The sequence below is a fragment of the Corvus kubaryi genome, unplaced genomic scaffold (genome assembly GCF_017639235.1).
Source record: "Corvus kubaryi isolate FWS band 111438036 unplaced genomic scaffold, C.kubaryi_AGA036_p1.0 37256, whole genome shotgun sequence".
Lineage (NCBI taxonomy): Eukaryota > Metazoa > Chordata > Aves > Passeriformes > Corvidae > Corvus > Corvus kubaryi.
Genome location: NW_024581076.1, coordinates 6,885,202 through 6,905,506, shown reverse-complemented (window position 1 = coordinate 6,905,506; position 20,305 = coordinate 6,885,202). Strand labels below are relative to the sequence as shown.

The 20,305-nt window shown below is 38.2% G+C and overlaps 1 protein-coding gene across 10 annotated transcripts in view; it reads right to left on the bottom strand.

The window, feature by feature from the left end:
• ZMYM2 (zinc finger MYM-type containing 2) overlaps positions 1-20,305 on the bottom strand; it is an 86,898-nt gene that overhangs the window by 50,351 nt on the left and 16,242 nt on the right. For 3 of the 10 annotated variants that reach the window (XM_042023892.1, XM_042023888.1, XM_042023894.1), the window contains exons 2-6: positions 16,368-16,488; positions 14,382-15,244; positions 9,511-9,796; positions 6,448-6,613; positions 5,433-5,645 (exon numbers count right to left, since the gene is read on the bottom strand). In XM_042023892.1, the coding sequence (XP_041879826.1) occupies positions 5,433-5,645; positions 6,448-6,613; positions 9,511-9,796; positions 14,382-15,234 (1,518 nt within the window). In that variant the 5' untranslated portion in view covers positions 15,235-15,244; positions 16,368-16,488. Of the gene's footprint in view, positions 1-5,432; positions 5,646-6,447; positions 6,614-9,510; positions 9,797-14,381; positions 15,245-16,367; positions 16,489-19,224; positions 19,286-20,305 lie in introns of those variants that run through there. The other 7 variants (XM_042023897.1, XM_042023893.1, XM_042023889.1 and 4 more) reach the window with 6 other exon arrangements.

The window sequence follows — 20,305 nt, the reverse complement described above, 5'->3', positions numbered from 1 at the left end:
GCTTACAGGAATGGCATAGCCTTGTTGAAGCATGTTCAGTACTAAGTCTTCACCTAATCAAGAAGTAACCAAATGCACTTTTATTCAGTATTGAAAAATTTTCACTAGGTGAAAGAAAAGACATTGCAAGCATCCTCTCCAACTAGAAAAACTCTTGTTAGGCTTGCATTCATCCAGTATCACTCCAGTCCAGAGCTATCAAACAGCCTATGAAGAAATAGCTGGAGCTCCTTTCCCTCCCCATCCAAGCCCCCATCCCCCTTTTTGGTAGTAGATGAAGACCATCATTTTTAAGAAGCCCCCAAAGCAAGCAAATCCCAGGTCACATTCTAAGAATAATTTTAGTTACTGAAACAAAGTTTAAAAAGCAAAGGAACGTTTTAAACTAGCAAGGCAGTAACTACTTTCTTGGTAGAATCTAGAGCACTGTGGACTGATCAGACAAGGAAGCAAACAGACACGAATGCTGCTTTAGCTTAGTTGGAAAAGCTGAAAATTAAAAGGTACGGTCGGTTGCACAAGCTAAATCACAGGATATTCCACTTGTTCTTTAAAACAAGGTTGTCACGTCTGAACCTAAATCCAGCAAACCAGGACACAAACATGGGAACTATCTTGGAAAGGAAGTCAACTAATTTTGTGAAGACAGAAAACATAAAATAGTAGCAGAAACAGAAATACTGAAACAGCCTAGGTATATGCTTGTGGTTAACATGTCTTTATGGCAGGCATAGTTGAGGTCACTTCCAAGTTGGTGCATACATACTAATTTGCAAATGATTCACTAAAGTAATTTTATTAATGGTTACATTTTAACTATATGAAATGTCTGCTCAAAGAAATAAGGTATTTCAGTATTTGTACAATAACACAATTTCAGTCACCTCCTGTTCAGATATAATTTCATTCTCTTCTTGTGTGGTTTTTTCGATTGTTGTTTTTTTTCATTTTGTTTATTGTCATTCTTTAAGTCCCTCTTGACTCTCTACATGTGAAGAGTTTGAACCTCAGTGCAACAGTTAGAGTGTATAATCTAGCAATAATTATCATCTTCAGGTTTTAAAAAATATAAACACTTCTAATGAGAGTTCTGTTTTCATATTTTATCTAAATTGTGACACTTCTTTTTGGAGAAATGATTTTGTCATTGTTTTATCTTTTTTTTAAAAGCCTGACTTGCACTTAGCTGTATTCACAAATGGCTACTGTGTCACAGAGCAATTAACTTGCTCTTGCATATAGCTACAGTGAGCACTGGTTATATTATGCCTATTATTTTCTAATTATTTCAGAAATTACTATTTATATTTCATGACTTTGTAATACTAAAAGACAGCTGAGCTCTGCAATCACTTCAAGATTTAGGAAAGAAAGAAAGCCATGACCTCTCAGAAAATCATAACAGATAATGCAATATTAAAGATTATGTGTGTCTCGTTTTTAAAGCAGGTTCTGAAACTGGTACATAGGAAACTAAGTGCATGAATCACCTTGAAGGGTGATTTAGGACATTTAAGAAAAAACATACTCTCCATCCCAGGAATACCTCTTGTTTCTTACTCCCAGGAACAGTTTAAAGAAAAGGAAAGAAATACTTTGCAGCAGACAGATTACTTGCAGTAATCCAATTACTTGTCATTCTGAAAGCCACTGTAATTTTTATTACCCACAAGTTTAATTTTTTCATTCCAAGAAAAGAAGAAAAAAATGTCCATGATGAGTTATTGAAAAATTACGTGTTCAAATCAGTGAATTATTTATTTTTTTAAATTGTGATTAAGTATATAGATAGGTACAATGAGAAGGAGTTTTCATTTATTACTACTACAAATGTATAGCAATATTGATAGGTGCATGACATTTACAATATGAACTGTTTAATACAAAGCTCATACCAGTAAGACCTATTTATTTTACAACTGTTTGTAGGAAAACATTTGCTAAAACTCTTACGTCACACACAATAATTAGTTGTACAACACAATGCTGGAATCAAATGACATCAACTTTTTCTGTGTTATTTCTTTCGTTTATTTCAGTATGTAATATTGACTCTCCCAAAATCTCTCCTTCAGCAGTTCTCCTTTAAAAGCAAGATCTAGTAATTTCCAAGGAAACAACTGAACAAAACAACCCATAATTTACCAATTGTGGCCCAGTGGGTTGTTGGTTACATTTTCCAGTCTAAATTTCTTTTCTAAAAAAACAGAACTCCCTGAACATACTCAGCTCAAAAAAACTAAATAAACTTCAAACCTGAATAAACCCTGCTAGACAACTAAATATTCTTAAGTATTTGTGTCCTGAGCAACTCTGGACACCTATAGCATACACTAGAAGAACTTCCAGTTTTATAGCTTGACTTTCATACACTCACAAAATCACAGAGTGGTTTGGGTTGGAAGATCATCCAGTTCCAATCCCCTCTGCCATGGTCAGGGACACTTTCCACTAGACCAGGCTACTCAGGGCCCCATTCAACCTAGCCTTGAACACTTCCCTGGGCAACCTGTTCCAGTGCCTCACTACCCTTTACAGGAAAGATTTTTTTCCCAATATCTAATCTAAACCTATTCCCTTTAAATCTAAACCTGTTCCCCCTTGTCCCATCACTACGTGCTCTTGTAAATAGTCTTGCGTCATCATTCCTGTAAGTTCCCTTCAGTTACTGGAAGGTCAAATTAGTTCTCCCTGAAGCCGCCTCTTAACCAGACTGAACCACCCCAACTCTCTCAGCTCCTCCTCATAGGAGAGGTTCTCCATCCCTCTGATCATCTCAGTGTCCCACCTCTGGACTCATTCCAACAGCTCCATGTCCTCCCTGTGCTGGGACCCCAGAGCTGGATGCAGCACTGCAGGTGGGGTCTCACCAGAGCAGAGCGGCAGAATCCCCTCCCTGGCCCTGCTGCCCACGCTGCTTTGGATGCAGCCCAGGACACCTCTGGCTCTCTGGGCTGTGAGGGCACATGGCTGGGTCATGTCCAGCCTCTCATCCACCAGCACCACCAAGTCGTTCTCAGCAGGGCTGCTCTTGATCTGTTCATCCCCCAGCCTGTATTGATACTGGGGGATGCCCCAACCCAGGTGCATCTAGCACTTGCTCTTTGTCCTTTATCTGAACTTCTGTAAAGCCTTTGACATGGCTGAGATTCCCATGCATCCACTTCAAGCTTGTCCAGGTCCCTCTGGATGGCATCCCATCGTTCAGGTGTGTCACTGCACCCTCAGCTTGGCATCATTTGCAAACTTGCTGCGGATGCACTTGGTCCCTTGGTCTATTCCTGAATGAAGACAAGAAATAACACTAGTCCAAATATGGACCCCTGAGGTCACTTGTCACTGATGTCTATCAGGACTGTGAATCATTGACCACTACCCTCTGGATGCAACCATCCAACGAATTCCTAATCCACCTAACAGTCCACCTGTCGAATCCACCACTTTCCAATTTGGAAAGAAGAATATTGTGGGGGACTATGTCAAAAGCTTTACAGAAGTCCTGATAAACATCTATAGCCCTTCCCTTATCCACTGATACAGTTTATTCCATAACAGAAAGCCACTCAGTTGGTCAGCCAGGATTTTCCCTTAAGAGCTTCTCTTAATAATACCCCAAACTCCTCACTCCATGAATATTTGAAAGTTACCAATTAAGAATTACACATAACCACCATTCCAACACAGATACACACAAGCACTCAAATTAAGCTTCTCACAGCCTATTATAGTTGCACAGTACCAAATATTTTGATAAAGGAATTAAGAACTTGCTTGCATAAAATCTGCTGTCACAAATGAATGAACCAAAACGTTTCAATTTTAGATGTTCTCACAATAATGCATGAACTTGACACTACTTGTGAAGATTCTTGGTACTGCAAACTGCTCCTCCTCCCCAAATTAAACCAGAACATACAACTTGCTACCCATATCCTTCTCATTCTCAAATACATATCTAAACACAAAATACAACAATATGTGAACAAATACAGTATATTCTGTCATTGAAGTACAAATTTATTATTCAACCTCAAAATTCCGTGTTCATTTCATAATTCCATGTGCAGTGTAAGTTACACTGGTGGTGTGGGAATGTCTCATGTTCAAAGTTAATCTCCTGCACTTTTGTTTCTTCAAGAGACAGTATTCAATGTTTCTTCAAGTCTTTCCATGGCTTCTGGGCATGCCTACGTTTTTAGTAGCTTGAAAACCTATCCTGTCCCTGTTGGTACAGCTGTGGCAAAAAAATAACGCTTATGTTACGTTTCCAGTTAGGCTGTTGACATATGCACGTTTCCAGCTTTGCTCTTTACACACAGCACATACACAGGAACAGCCATCCCCAAAAGCATCAGAGCTCAGCAGCCAGTGAGAAAATACAAGCACACCTGATGCAACATTAAAGAACTCTGCAACACAGCACTGCAACGCCTCTTCTCTTGGACCACTGGTTTCTTAAAAATGGGAAGAGATGAAGAATGAACCCCAAGCAATGTGCAGCATTGGGGGCACTCATATTCAAGTGTGCATTTCAAAACCAGAACCAGAAATTTCTTGCAAGTAAAACAGCACTGTCATACTTCATAACACCACCCCTGTAAACTCAGTGCAGAACATACCAAGTAAAAGTACCCAAATAATAAAAAAACCTCAAGTTCCCATATTCTATATCCTCCCCTGAAATATTTGGTATTTCAGAGCTATCCTATTATACTGTAAATACTGTGATTAACATTTAAACCTTCCAGCCAGCATCAGCAACAGTTCAGAGGTAAGCTGCCACTGCAATATGCTGAAAGACATCATCATCAGATTTCTTGATTTGGAATTATTTTTAAACACAATTACTACTATCTTAACAGTCTTATAAATAAATTAAAAACAAACCAAGTAAATAAAATGAAAGCATAAAATCTAACACATGGAAGGATGAAAGTAACAATTTTTAAAACCCTATGCTGTACAGTGGAGATGAGACATAGTACAAGTACACAGCCAAACTGTAATCAGTTAGAGCTTTCCCACAGCAATGTCCAATCTGTATGTTCTGCATATTTTTTAATATCTCAACTGCATACAAGTGAGCTTTTAGATATAAAAAACCGCATAACTGAAGGACCAGTAAGCCTGTGTTGTGCTTGCTATTAATATACTCCAGATAGACCCAATAAAAAGAAATAGAAATTATTAACAAAATTTATTTTCAATTGCATTTTCATTAATAAGTATTGCTATTAAAGCAACATCAAAAGGAGACAGCAGTAAAAGGTCCATTGCAGATGATTTTTTCTCACTGGCAGTAATTTCTTTTTTAGAAGTCTTTGTTACACATGTCTTCTTAGGAGAAGTAAACCCATGCTATTAGTAATAGGATAAACTTAAGAAGTATTCATGTTTATTTAATTTTAATTTATAGGTAAAGAAGTCATTACCTGCTTGTATTCACCAACGCAGTTTTGGCAGCAGAATCTTTTCTGCTGACCATCAATAGTAAGGACATTGTTTCCAGCTCCTTTACTGGGCAAATACTCCCCACAATGCTCACAGCAATTCATTATTAAACCATTTGCCATCCTGTATCTATTGAAGCAATGGTCACTGCACAGCTTATGAGTCATATTTTTAAAGCTAACTTCATGACGAATCTAAAAAATAAAAATAAAGAAGTATTCTATCACTAGACAAGCACAAAGTTGCCTGAAACTAGCAGACCAGCCAGAAGTCTTACATTCAAATAACTAGATTATACTATCTCACTATTTAAAAACCTGAAATGACCATGAAATACAGAGACACAAACGGATGTTCCTGTTGTCTCCAAAGTTCTAGGAAAAAACTCTTAGACTCATCTACTCTTTCACCTAGAAGGAAAGACCAGGGGGAAGGATGTGGTAATTGTGTATGAAAGCAGAAGGTCAATTTATGCAATTTTATAAAATGCTCAATTTACAGGTGAAGAACCTCGCATATGCTGTGTAAAGTAGTAGCCTGAACTATGCTGGGCTCAATAATCAAGAAGGCAACAAGAATAAATAAATACATTAATGAGATTTCGAAATTACACACATTCTACAGATCTCTAAAACCATCGGCATTATCTTTCAAAACATAGAGTAAAAAATAGGTAATACAGTGGGTCTTGACATTTTTTCATCAGCAATTCTTTTATGTGGGAGATCTGTGTTATAATTTCAAGATTCTATGCCTAATAGAACACATTATCAGCAAAAGGCACTTCAAGTTTCTGAAACAAATATCCAACATCAACCTCTTGGAATACTTTCTTCCTTCAGCTGCTCTTTGTGAATATTAAGCCTGCATATTTTAATATCTCACAGTGTCTGAAAACACTGAAGATCTTACATTTTCTTATTTTCAGTTCTCTTATTTCAGTATATAACTATTAATATGTCATTATTGAGAAAGACAAAAAACAGTCAACCAGACCTCAGTTAGTTTACCACAGATCGTGCATCTTGATTTATTCAAGGCTCCTTTTGAGGGATTCTGTTTATCTTCATAGAAGGATAAACACGATGTACTGCAAAACTCCTGGAAAGACTCACTTGAATCTACTTGAGCAACAATGGTACCTTTCATTGTTGTTATATCTCTGAAATAAAATTAAAAAAAAAAAAAAAAAATTAAATAAATCATGTGCTTGTTTATAAACACATAAATAAACAAGAACACTTCTCATAAGATTCAGCCTTCCTTTCAATGCTTACATTTCAAAACAGTTTTGTTTAGCTGTTGGTCACAGGATGACTACTAAGTTTAATAATATTTTTACAACTACTGTAAGTAAGTCTTTACTATGTAAACGCCTATTTTTTTCTTTAGAATTGGGTTATTTTTCCCCATTAAATTATTCTAGAACTAAGGAGTAGTAATGTACCATTAAATGCAGTTATGGCAAACCCAATTTTACACAAAAAACTAACATGGCAAATTTGAACTAGCTCTTTTGTAATGGTTTTTTCTTTTACACAAAGGCTATATGTAAGTTTCATATGAAAAATTCCGATTTATAATAAAAAGTAAGTCATGGTCTTTGTTTGTAGGTAATTCCACCATTTCCAGTATTAATCTCAGGACAGGATGAGAGGAAGAGAGAAAGCTGTTTTCTCATATTTCTCAAACTCATAAACACAACGAAAAAGCTTAAAGCTCTACCACAAATGTGCCTAGAAATTTTTAACATTCAAAATTTTTAGACGTTATTTCCATCATTACTTTAAAGTTCCAAAGCATCTGAGCAGTTCATGCAGTTGTCCATGAAGTTGTGCCAATTTCATGCAACTTAAACCAGAAATAAAATCAATTTGAAATCTAACAAACTTTGTTCTAACCAGGCTTACACTATCCCAAACTAATATACACCATATTAGAAGTAAGGAGAAGAAATAAAAGCCTCTTCCTTTGCCTTCTAAACAAAAAAACACACAAAAAAATCCAAAACCTATTACTGACATACAGGAAATGCTACTGGGCAGAATATATTAAAAATTTGATTGGGCACATCTGGACCACCAGTTGGAAAACACATGCCCCACGCACTCCTACCTATAAGCCCTAAAACTAAGATGGATAAAAAACACTGGGAAAATGGGGAAAATATATGTTTCCCTAGACACACTTCCTTGAAAATAAACTTGTACAGCCCCGATACAAACACCTGTAAGCCTCCCTTCTTCCATCAAGGGGAAGTCAGCAGAGTTTGGCTTGACCCTTTAGAGAACTACTGAGATCTGTGTCAGGGAGTGCTATCATTCCTGTTCAGCAAAACAAAGGCAGAGCTCCTGCTCTGAGGAGCTTGCTACTTATGTAGTTACAGAAGAGTCCAGAGGAATCCAAGAAAAGGGATTGGTAATAAAATACCTAAGAATTTTGATTTTTCCCATTGGGTTATATAGAGGAACAGCGCTACATAGGAACAATTTAGTGCATATACTACCTTCTATTTAACTGTGATTGAGTAAAAACTGCATAGTAGTGGAAAAGCAAAGACTAACATCACCTCATAAACTGTCAAAGGTGACTTCACAAAGATTTTCTGGAAATTAAATACACTAAAACTATTTTAAGTAACCTCAAAAGCTAGAAATAGGGTATTTTCCTCATCATTCAAAAATAAAGCCTTTCCATTTAGGGCAGTTTTGTATGTAGCCTTTGGCAATATACAGTTTAAGTATCTCCAAAGTGGCAGGGGAGCATGAATTTACCCATGATTTCAGTCAAATAAAAAGATTTGTCTAATCTTCATCTTTACATATCATGCAGCTAGCTGAATATGGTAGTCACCAGATTAGGTCTAAAAAAAAATAATAGTGTAAAACCACACAATAAGCCAACAGAAAGAGCAAGGATTGCTTTTAACCAGCCCTGTAGAGGGAAGGGTTCAGAGAATTTGAGCTTTTATACCTATTTTTAAAAAGCTAGACTATGTTACATTTCCTAGGTTTTTAGAGTACCAAGGTATGAATATACAGGATACTAATGTTTACTACAGCTTATTTTTACTGAGTGCCAAGGACAAAAAAAAAGACCAGTATCTTGCATCTGAATACTAGCCACTAATCCACCACACTGGACAGTGAAGTAAAAGGTTTTTTTCACTAGTTTAAATCTGTGACTGAGCAAAGACCACGCTCTCCAGAGCACACAATAACAAAGGCAGTCTTTATTACAAGCCTTCTTTAGTTCAGCAAGAATTCATCCTTTCACCAGCATTACTGCAGTGTGTACCAGACTGAGAATATGAAAAAGTGCAAAAAGCTCAGTAAACAGTACGCTGAAAGAAAGAGACAGTACAGCTATTCTGTACACTTAACACTACAAGAACACAATTACAGAAGAGCTGTCTTTGGCAATACCACGTCTGGCAAATCATGAAAAACTGCAGGTCAAACCTAACCAGTAATTTAGAATAAGCCACTTCTAGCTATGTTTGTCACACTCTCTGTACTGCCCACTTCAGGTATCTTCAGCTACAAAACTGCCAGTTGCCCTGCTCATGGGGAAAATGAAATCCAAGGCTTTTCCTCTCCCCATATGGCCAAAAGTGGACTCTCCAAGTTTCTTCCAGCTTCTTTCAAGTATCACTTTCTCATCCTTTTGAAGCCTCTTGATTTTACATCTTCATCTATCAAAATGAGTGCTTTCTACACAACACAAGGTCCACTTTTTTCATAAAGGACTTTATATATGAAGTATATCTTGTCACAAGGTATGCCATAACTTGGACACCTTGTCTTTAAAAAAAAGAAAAATCAGCTATTTTTAGTGAACTGGCTTTCAATAAAACAATATCCCAAACTCTTGAGTTCAAGTACTGGTATTATTTTGTTAGACACAGTGAATTCAACATTTCCAAACACTGAAGTGACACTATATAAAGCAATTATATAGTCAGATTTTTTATCATTAATGGAGCAACTCTCATGCATGCATGAGAATCTCAATAGTACTGGCTTTAGCTGCTAGAGTAAAACAAAATAAAAAACTCACTTTCTGCACATGACACAAAGTTTCTTTGGAGTGGGTTTGTGTGAAAATGATGAGAGGCAGGTAGTGGAACAGAAAAGGTGAGCTGATCCTTTCCGCTGATACGCAGTCTGTCCCTTTTGTAAAGGCTTTTTGCAGTTTGCACACGTGACTTTAACCTGCTTAGAAGGCTGCTGCTGGGCAGAAGGCTGGAAAATTTGCTTAGGAAGTGATGCTACAGGTGACAAGGAATCCACACCTGGTTGTTTCTGATTCCTAGGAAAGGAAGCTGACTGGGATATCCAAGAATCTTCAAGACAAAAAACCCAAACAAACATAAAAGTAAATTAAGAGACAGATACACATGTACAGAATAGTATTCACAGATGCATGATCATAATCTTCCTGTTGGGACTGACAACAGAAGAAAGATATTTTAAATTCAGGTTTAATGTAAAAAATCCTGTTTGATGGTACCACTCTCCATTGCTACAAAGCTTCAGAACATGAACAAATTTCATGATGGTCCCATCCTGCATCTACCGACAGGTTTTGCAGATTTCAATTCACTTGCACTGAGTTTGCAAGCTGGCAATTTTATCTTCAGACAAACAAGACTGAATTTAAAAGAAGAGACCAACAAAATACACAGAATTTCTAAACCAATGTTTGAGACAAACTCTGCAAATTTAGAAGAACATGAAATCTGAAATTTTTATTAGTTATTTTGTTCTAAAGCTTTAACAAGCGTGTGTCCAGCCTCAGTGGTAAACCCTAGAACAGGGCCTAGGCCTAGAACAAGGTCCTAGTCCAGCCTGAAGCAGGAGAACTATATTGTATAGTAGTGAGAGCAAAACACAATGGCTCCACATCCAAGATCTGCATCTATGTAATCGATTCCTGTAGAGTTCCTGGATTTCTCAATAACCTTTCCAATGTAATGATAACCGTTAATGTAGCAACTTGCCAAGTCATGAGAGATACAAGTCTTCCTCAGTAGAAATCAATTAACCTAGAAAATAATATTTTCTTAAGTTCTGGCAGTACACAGATCCATGTTCCCATATTTCAGACTCTACTACTTTTCTATCTGTGTTTTTGGAAAATAAACTACCATGGAACGAAGTCATATTTGCCCAATCTTTTGTAGCATAACCTGTTACAGGAGTAACTCACATAATATGAATGTAAGCAAAGTATTTTCTCTGAAAGAAATACATCTAGAAAGATCATATATTAAATTACATGCTTCGTATCTTGGTCTGGAGCAGAAGATACAGTTCTGGGGAGAAAAGAAATCTCCCAATAAAATGTTGTTTCTAGGCTTTTCTCTGAAATTTAAGCTTTCATTTAAAGTAATCATCACCAGAATTTAGAAATGTTGACCTTCTCAAGACTACCACTAATAATACATTACTTAAGCATGAATTAAAACTGAACACAATCAATTTTGCATTATAAAAAACATTTGCACAGATTCTCAATAGTGTGTCAGTTATACCAAATACTGTGACAGCACTTGAGACTTACCTAGCCCTGAATGTCTTATTGCAGTGATTAAGCGTATTTCTGGAGTGTTATTACAACTAATATATAGCTAATACCCAAATATAAGAAAGATGATTTTAAATTCTGTGACTTCAGATAACAAAAACATTAATCTACAGACATGAGCAACTGCCCATATCTTAAGGGACATGATTTGGTCCATAATCGTTCATTGAATAGAAGGAACCCTTTCCTCCTATTTTCTGCATTCCTTTCTTTCCCCAAAGGATTTTATTAACATTCTGATGCATAGCTTTAAAACCCATGTAGGGACAAAGTCCCAAGAACCCTTGTTAGTGCAAGAAACAACATCTATTACTTAGCAGGTAACAGATAATTTTCTGCTGTGACTTTGTAGCTGTCAAGGGTGTCCTACTACTCAGGCATTTAAGGCAAGCTAGAAATTTACCTGTTGTAGCGCTTCAGGGTAAACAGAAGAGCTGGAACGAAGAGGTGAAGGGAAACGACACAGAACAAAACACATTTTTCTTTAAAGCATTAAAGAGGTTTACCTTTGAAGGCTTCACTTACGGAGAAATATTCTTACGAATATCCTTACTGACAAACTAAGACAAGCTACCAAAGTGCTTAAAGTTAAAACTCATTTGTGTGCCCTCTTCCAACTTTTCTATACTTCTACTACTTCAGATATACTAACATCCCAGTAGCACCTTAACACCTCAAAACATTTGGAAATTCTCCCCTTTTCTCTTAGATTTCAAGTGAAAACACATTGTCTCTCTTATCAGGAACGCGCAGCACGTGCAATAGAGCTACATCTGCTGTAATTCCAGTAGCACTCAACTGCCACTCATGAGAACTTGAGTTTGCTACTCATTTGGGTTTGAAATTTTCACCATGACTAATACCTAATTAAGGTAGGTAATAATATCTCATTAAGGTTATTTCAATTATTCCTTACTTAATCTTAAGGCCTCAGATAGCCTCCCTCAACATTTTGCTGCATTTCTCCTTCCACAAACATACCAGAAGAACACCTAAAGACCTTGACTTTTTTTTTACTTTTTCCATAACCCATCTTCACAGATGCCCATTTTTATATTATGCCTTTTCTTCACATCTTACTTCTCAGCCATGTTACCTCCTTTAAGTTCTCTACAAAGGATCTGTAAAATCCAGTTTTTATGTCCTTGAACTGAGGTGTATCCCACTTCCTTAGTTAACTCCTAGTGAGTTTCCAAACCTCACTCCCTTACATCTTCATCCTTCAGTTTCCTACCTGCAACTCTGTAACGGCCAAGTTTATGAGACTTGTTTCATGTATACCGTTTCATGTTCAACTACTTCTTATTGTTACAGCTTTTCAGGTTGCTCCCATTCTTTCTTACTCATTGCTGCTCTAAACTGCTATAAAAATTATCTTTTCCTATAATTTGTACCATTTATTTGCAGAGCCATTTTGGAAAAATTAGATCTTTTTCAAAAAGCTGAAAAAAATGTGTCAGTACAACTTGGGGCAGAGGTGGGAAGGAAGACTGTACTTAAGTTCTATAGAGGTATGGAGCTCTTGAAACATATTGAGCTACATTTGCATTAATAACCTGGTTCAGATCAGGACAATTGCAAACTGTATCCTCAATTTACGAGATGTTGGCTCTTTTTCTGGAGCATTTTTGAAGCACAAAAACTAGATTCCATTAAAACAAAATCTAAGTTCCAGTCCAAAGCGTATCTACATGCACTTCATCTACTTGGACGAAGACCTTTCACATGGTCCCCCACAACGCTCTTGCTACTGAATTGGAGACATATATATTTGAGGGATAAGGAATTGGGTGGATGACTGCATCCCAAGAATTACAGTTCATGGCTCAATGTCCAAGTGGAAACCAGTAACGAGCTGTGTCCCTCAAGGGTCTGTACTGGGACCAATACTGTTTAGTATTTTCTTCAACAACACAGAGTTAGATTAAGCAGACCCTCAGCAAGCCTACTGGTAACATGAACTGAGTGGTGCAATTGGTAAACCAGAGGGGATAGTATGCCATCCAGAGGGACCTTGACAGCCTGGAGGAATGAGCCCATGGGAAACTCAAAGCTCAACAAGGCCAAGTACAAGGTCAACCAGGGCAATCCTCACTATCAGTACAAACTGGGGGCTGAAAGGATTGAGGGCAGCCCTGTGGAGAAGGAGCAGGGGGACTGGTAGATGAAAAATTGGACATGAGCCAGCAACATGTGCTTACAACCCAAAAAGTCAATCATATTCTGGTATGTGGTGATTCTGTCCCTCTTCTCTGCTCTGCTGAGACCCCACCTGGAGTATTGCATCTGGCTCTGAGGTCCCCTGTACAAGACAGAAATGGGCCTATTAAAGCAGGCACAGAAGAGGGTTACAAAAAGTGACAGAAGGCTTGAACACCTTTCCTGTGAAGAAAAGCAAAGAGAGTTGGAAGTTGTTCAGTCTGGAGAAGGCTGGGGAGACCGTATTGCAGCCTTTCAACACATAAAGGGGGGTTACTGAAAAAGATGCAGTGACACTGTTTACTGTAACAACAGGACAAGAAACAGTGCCTTTAAATTAAAGAGGGTAGGTTTACACTGGACATGAGGAATAATTCTTTTATAATAAATGTGGCAAGACAGGGCAACAGGTTACCCAGAGAAGCTATGGATGCCCCAACCACAAGAATGTTCCAGGTCAGGCTGGATAGGGATTTCAGCAACCTCATCCAGTAAAGATGTCCCTGCCATGGCAGGGTGGTTGGATTATGTGATCTTTAAATGTCCCTTCCAATCCAAACCATTCTATCATATGTACTCCAACGCTTACTGGGGACATTAGGCTCTAAATTAACATACTGGACAGAAGTTTTCCTGTTATGCACCTACTGCTTCGTACAGAGTGGAGGTACTTAGTGAAGGAGAATAGACTAACACTGATCCAGAAGAAATCTTCCAAACCACATATATAATCACTGAATCATTTAGGTTGGGAAAGACGCTCAAGATCATCAAATCCAACCATTAACCCAGCACTCCCTCTAAACCATGTCCCTGAGTGACACATTTACACTCCTTTTAAACATCTCCAGGGTTGGAGACCACTTTCTTGGGCAGCCGGTTCCAATACTTAATAATCCTTTTGGTGAAGACATGTTTCCTAACGTATTATGTCACTGAGCATATTTTGTTCTAGTTACAGATAACTAACTAGTCACAGATAAGGTAGTGATAGGCATGAAGGGAACCAAGATCTTTCATACATATTAAGCTAAAAGACTAAGCAGTGCCACTGCGAAACATACATAAATCTAAAACCCTATAATCTAGTATTTTACTATTTCTTTTCAGCCTTAAAGGAAACATTCAAAATGGCAACTTACCAGGATTATGATGGGTTACCGATTCTCCATTTTGAAATACATCTCCAGCCGCATTCATTCTACCAGGATTGAAAGGTCCTACACCAGTCTTGGTCTGTGAAGTCAAAGATGGGGTGTATGTTTGCAAATTAACACCAAAATTATTTGACTGCAGTCCGTTAGATACATCTCCCAAGCTGGCATTCTGCAGTGACGTTACATGTGTAATCATTAGGTTCATGTCACACCCATCAGCATCATTTTCTAAATGACCGTCACTGACAGAGCTCATAGCACCTGTTTCTAATGTAGTAACATTAGCAATCTGAATTTCAGAGTCTGGTTCTGTGGTTATACCACTATTACCTATTCCTGAATTTACCTTACTTCTTGAAAAACTGGAAGCTGAGAATTCCATTTCGTTGGTTCTATTTTTACACTCTGGAAGCCTTCGTTCATTAAAACTGGAAGTATTCTTCTCTTGTCCTTGACTTGTTTCAATGTCTTCTTCATCATCAATAATAATAGTTTCACTTATACTCCCCTTTTGAGAATTTAAGTCTTTTGGAGAAGGAAGCATTTTGCAATCATTTCCTTTAAGTTCTTCATTTTTTGATGACGTAAACGCAGTGTTCCTTTGGTCTGCTACCAGTGATGCAGAATTTTGCGGAGGTTGTATAGGTTCAATAAAAACTACATCATCATCATCTTCTATAGGCGAGTTTTGGAATTTATTAGGTCTAGAAACTAAAGAACTCGGTGGCCCTCCAAATGTATTTCCTACATTTGCAAGACCTGCTGCCATGGTGGTATTCCCTAGCAGACTAGGAGTATGTTGAGACAAGTCTAATCCTCCCAGAGGACTCGTGTCCATTCCAGATCTGCTGTTTGAAGAAAAACATAAAGCAAGAAAAAACCACATCCAACTTCAGAGTAAGATAAAACTTTCCATTAACAGTTCTTAACAATAACTACAGAATTAATAGTTCCAGCTTTTATTTTATTTTCTTCCTGAGATAACATAAAGAAAAGATAAAAGTTTTTCTATGCTCTTCTTTGAATATCTTAACATCCATTAACTTTCTAATTCTGTACTAGCAGAAAAATACAGTCACTACACATCACAATGTTTTATCAATACATACATACACAGGAAATAGAATTTTCAGTGCTATTTATTACATGATCCTGATCTCTCAGTCCCTTTCCCACCCCACATATGCACGCCATGATCTTCTAACACTGCTTTTGCTAGACTGCAAAGCAAGATCAAGAGCTAGGCATACAGAAAGAAAAACTGAATTCCTGTTAAATTTCGGTCCTATTAAGAATGTTAACAACTTTGAAATTCAACTGATTTTCCCCCAACCCCATGCTGCCTAAGCTTCTTAGGTAGCCACAAAATGACTGGAACAAAGGAGTAAGGAAGAGATATATAGGCAACCCTTGCACATGACAGGAATAGATATATTACTGAGCAGCTCAAAGTGGACAGCAATCCCTCATTTGTAGCCACTACAGACTGGCAGCTCATTTGAAGTCCTGACTTATTACCTCACGCTCCTACAACTTCCAGTAACTTTGTCTCTTCTCTTTTTAAGAGCAAGCAGTGTTTATTCAGACTACTTCCCAACAGCTACTTTGCCTGGGGAGATCTGTTTGCTTTTCATAATTGTTCAGTTTGGGGAATCTGTTCTTCGTAATTGTCAATTCAACCATGAATTAAAAATGATAAAAGTCACCTGGATATAATCAAAGCTAAAGGACCTAAGATTGCTCTAAAAACCATCTTTTTGAAAGATCAGTAAGTTAAACTGATCTTGCTATAATACTACAAGAAAAATACAGACATAATTATAATTTGGGTATGTCTTGGAGTATATGCTGATGTGTGACATCACTTAGTTTTTGTGCAAGGTTAGAAGTAGCTTTCTGTGGTTTTTTATAAAATCTTTATATAGGAAGGTAAATACATGAAGTAGAAATATCCTGCTCATCTATACTTACCCATCCAGAAATCCACTGCAATCTGTTTACCTTAATAAGTTGCTCCAAGAACTTTTATTTTCTTTCCTGTGGGGAAACTGCTCTTGTACCAACTTGCTGCCCTTCACAAAAGTAGTGTGGTCTGAAACAGGGTTAAAACAAACATTAGCTATCTAAAACGATTTCCTCATCTCAAGCATCATCTGCCAGCTATGTTCCTTAAACTGACTTCCTACTAAATTTACAGTTTAAGTTCAAACCTGACTTTCAGCACTGTGATCCTACAGTAAGAGAGCATGTGAGCAGCAACAGTACTGTTTGAGATCTTCTACTCTGTCACATCACATTTCCAGAAGGCTTTATAGAGGGGAAAAATATGCCATGTTTGGTAAGAGACAGACACACCTAACTGCAATTGAGTAATCAAACATTAGAATTAAGTAGTATATGTGTAATAGAATATTAAGGAAATAAATGATTCAAGTAAACTAAGAAATGGAGAAAAAAATCTTAGCAGTTACATTTCCTTCTTTTCTATTGGGTCAACCTCCTTGTTGCCTGTAGCAGAATACACTATGCTAAAATTAAAATATAAAAGGAAAACTGAAGAACATAAAATCAGGCCTACAATGCAATATAAGCCTTACACTGCTAATAATTTTCAACTTGTATATATGCACTGCAGTGATACTTAGTGCAGATTCAGGTATCCATAGCCTGTATTAACACATGTGATCACTCACAAGAGACTGAAAATGTTTAAAGTTCAAGCCTCTATTTATTCTTCAGGTTTTATAACAGTCATTAGGTTTTCCAGACTTGGCAGCATTTTTAAAAGAGAGAGCAAGAGAGCATCAACTTGTGTAGTAATCTACTGTTTGAGGACAGCCTTAAAATCCCCAGACAGTAAAGATGTCCAGAGGAATAAAGCTCCAATATTCTTCTACACATTTACACTATTCAAGCCCTGTTGCCCATTAACTGAGCAGGGGCTGGGGAGGCAGGACAAGGACCAAACAGTAAAGCTGTGAACCAGATTAATCCTAGGAGAGGCGACCACCTTTTAATTCCTTCCTATGTTAGCCTTACAGCCAAATGCCATTATGTAATAGCATTTGAACCGCAATAAAGGTAACACTGAATTGGAATGAAAAAGGTTTTCTTACAAAAAAAACTTGCATTATCAATGCAGTTGGCTTGTACCTCCCTGGAAATCAGTCAGTTACACTGACGATTAATTTAATCCAATATTCTCTTTCACCTATTTTACTTTTTCCTCTAGGGCTGAATAATTTAGTTAGATTTTTCTGCGTCTCAGCTTCTGCTGAAAAGAATTAAGTCATTTTTTAAAGTTTCACAGTTTTATTCTATATATTTTCTTTCTCTACAAGGAAAAAAGCATCACAAGCACATAAAGCTTTTAATAAAGTTTTAAATATACTTGAACAGATGTGAGCAGAGAAAAAATGAGACTATGCCAAGACTACACGCCAGGCCTGACTCAAAACCTTTACTATTCCTATTTTCACAAATCCTTAGTAGAGAGACAGACTTGGGCTGTATTATAGTACATGCACGTAATATGTAGCAAAGTTAAGACTCAAAACTTGTATCTTTTTGCCTAAATATATTTACTTATTCCACAAAGCTCTGAGGTTTTATTGAACTGTACCGTTAAGTATTAAAAAAATTAGAATTTATGTTTAACTACCAGTGCAAAGTTGATGCCTTAGGTTTTGCAGAAAAACCAATGCCTTGAAGTGGCCACCTGAAAACAGAGACTACACAAGAATAAGAGAATAAAAGGAGGTTTTTATTTTAAGGGCCTTCAAAGGTACACCCTGGGCAGTCAAAAGGCCACACCCAAGACGGACACTGGTCATGGGTTCTTCACACTTTTAGAAGTTTGGTCCATTTGCATATCAGGGTTAATTCTCCAATTATAGCCTTAGTTAATGATGTAATTACCCCAAGTTTGCCCCCCCTCTTCAAGGGCTTTTAGTTTACACATTTTGGGGCCTGGGACAATCTAGGTGTCCTTGGAGAGCAAACCTAGAGAGGGTTGTTACGTCTAACCAGCATGAGAGAACAGCAGCTAACAGGTCACATGAACTTTAAAGTTACACACTGGGCAGTACAGGGTTTGAAAAATACAGAAGTTAAAACCAAGGGCATCAAAGTCATAAGCAAAATCTGCATATACTTCCCTGCAATAGCTCCTACCTCCATAAAACTAGAAAACAAAATCACCCATAAAATGTGCAAAATGAGGTAGCTTGTTTTCTAGAAGTAGGAGCAGCAAGGAGAAACACAAAGACAACGTAAGCAATGTCACAGTCAGTATTTCTAAATTAAAAACTACCCAAAAAGAGTGACTTAGAGTGAAAAAAATAGGTTTAGAATGGAAAACTAGGAGAAAACTCACACCTCAAAATTGGCAACAGCAAAAGATGCTTTACAATAGAAATACAATTGTTAGAAACCTGTGAGACTGATTAGACTGATCACTGGATGAATTGCTGAGATTTGGGGGGAAAAGCAAAACTGAAACAAAAAAACCCCCAACCAACCACCAACACAAACCCCCAACCCAACAACAACCAAACCAACCAACCAACCAATCCCTCCCCTGCCAAACAAATCCCACAAAAACCACAAACAATCCCAACCAACAACAAAAAAACCAACCCACAAACTAGTGAGACCTAGTCTGCAGAAAATGCATGTTCAATACTGCTGCAGAATAAGCCCAAGGCTTTGTAGTGGTACGCACACACCAAAATTTCAGATGGACAGAAACAGAAGCACTACCAATATTCAACAGCCCTTCCTGAATCAGGCTTTGTCTGTCCCTCTTAATTTAAGCTACATCACTCACCTATTAAAAGTCTTCACGCTGAAATAAATTACGATCCATTGCTATGTTCAAGGCTTAATTGCTGGAAGAAATAAAAGGCAAAATGCAAGCACTTCTTTAGAATGATGACAACTACCACAGCTCTTAAGACACCTAAGTAATACTTGTAGGTCAACTCCACTGACGAACGGTAAGAGAGTTAAATTCACGAATTGCAGAAATCCAGGTGATGTATATGACTACCTGTCTCGGTTTTGAAAGACAGGTGTCTGCTAAGGAAGGCAGAGGCCCCCCTTGAAGTGGCAGATATAACCCCTTTTCCCTCCAAGTTATTATATTCTGAAATCAAGGGCCTTTAGGCAAAGATGTGGGAAATAGGAATAACAGTTCTTTACTCTCTCTATATATATGTATATAACCAGTCAAACAAAACAACAACAACTCTGGCAGTAACAGCAATCACAAACCCAGTGCCAGCCTTCTCGGCTGTCAGGCTATTTCCCCTCGGGTGCAGTTCCGCTCGCAGCCGGCAGGGGCGCTGGCGGCTCCCGGTGAGCAGGGCAGGTGCGATGGTTCCCCCGCGGCTGCAGGGGGCGCTCCGGAGCGAGCTCGGGAAACATGCGGCACTGGTGCTCTGGGATCCCGGGAAGGGATGGAACAAAGGCTTCACAAACCCCTGGGCAGCCGATCCCGGACTCTCAGGAACAGCGGCTGAAGCGGCAGGGACGGACGCAAATCCCGGGTGGCAGATGAGATGTATCCAGATGGGAAAAGCCCACGGAGGCCCAGGCAGGCAGGGCGAGCAGGGCTACAGCGTAGCGGAAGCTCAAAGCAGCAGCGGGGCAGGGCAGCCACAGCCCGGTCTCCAGCAGGGCAGGGAAAGCGGCTTTTGGGGTCCCGGCGTTGTTTCCAGCAGGAAGAAAGAACGGCCAAAAAGAAAGAAGCAGCAGCTCCTTTCTCTGCAGCTTCTCTCTCTGGACGCTCAGAGCGAACTGACCCCACACCCAGGTGTAGACAAAAGAGTAGCCAGGTCCGCCCCACTCCCCTTTTGTCTTTCTTAAGTACAGCTATTTGTCCCCTAGCAACATGCATATGGGAGAAA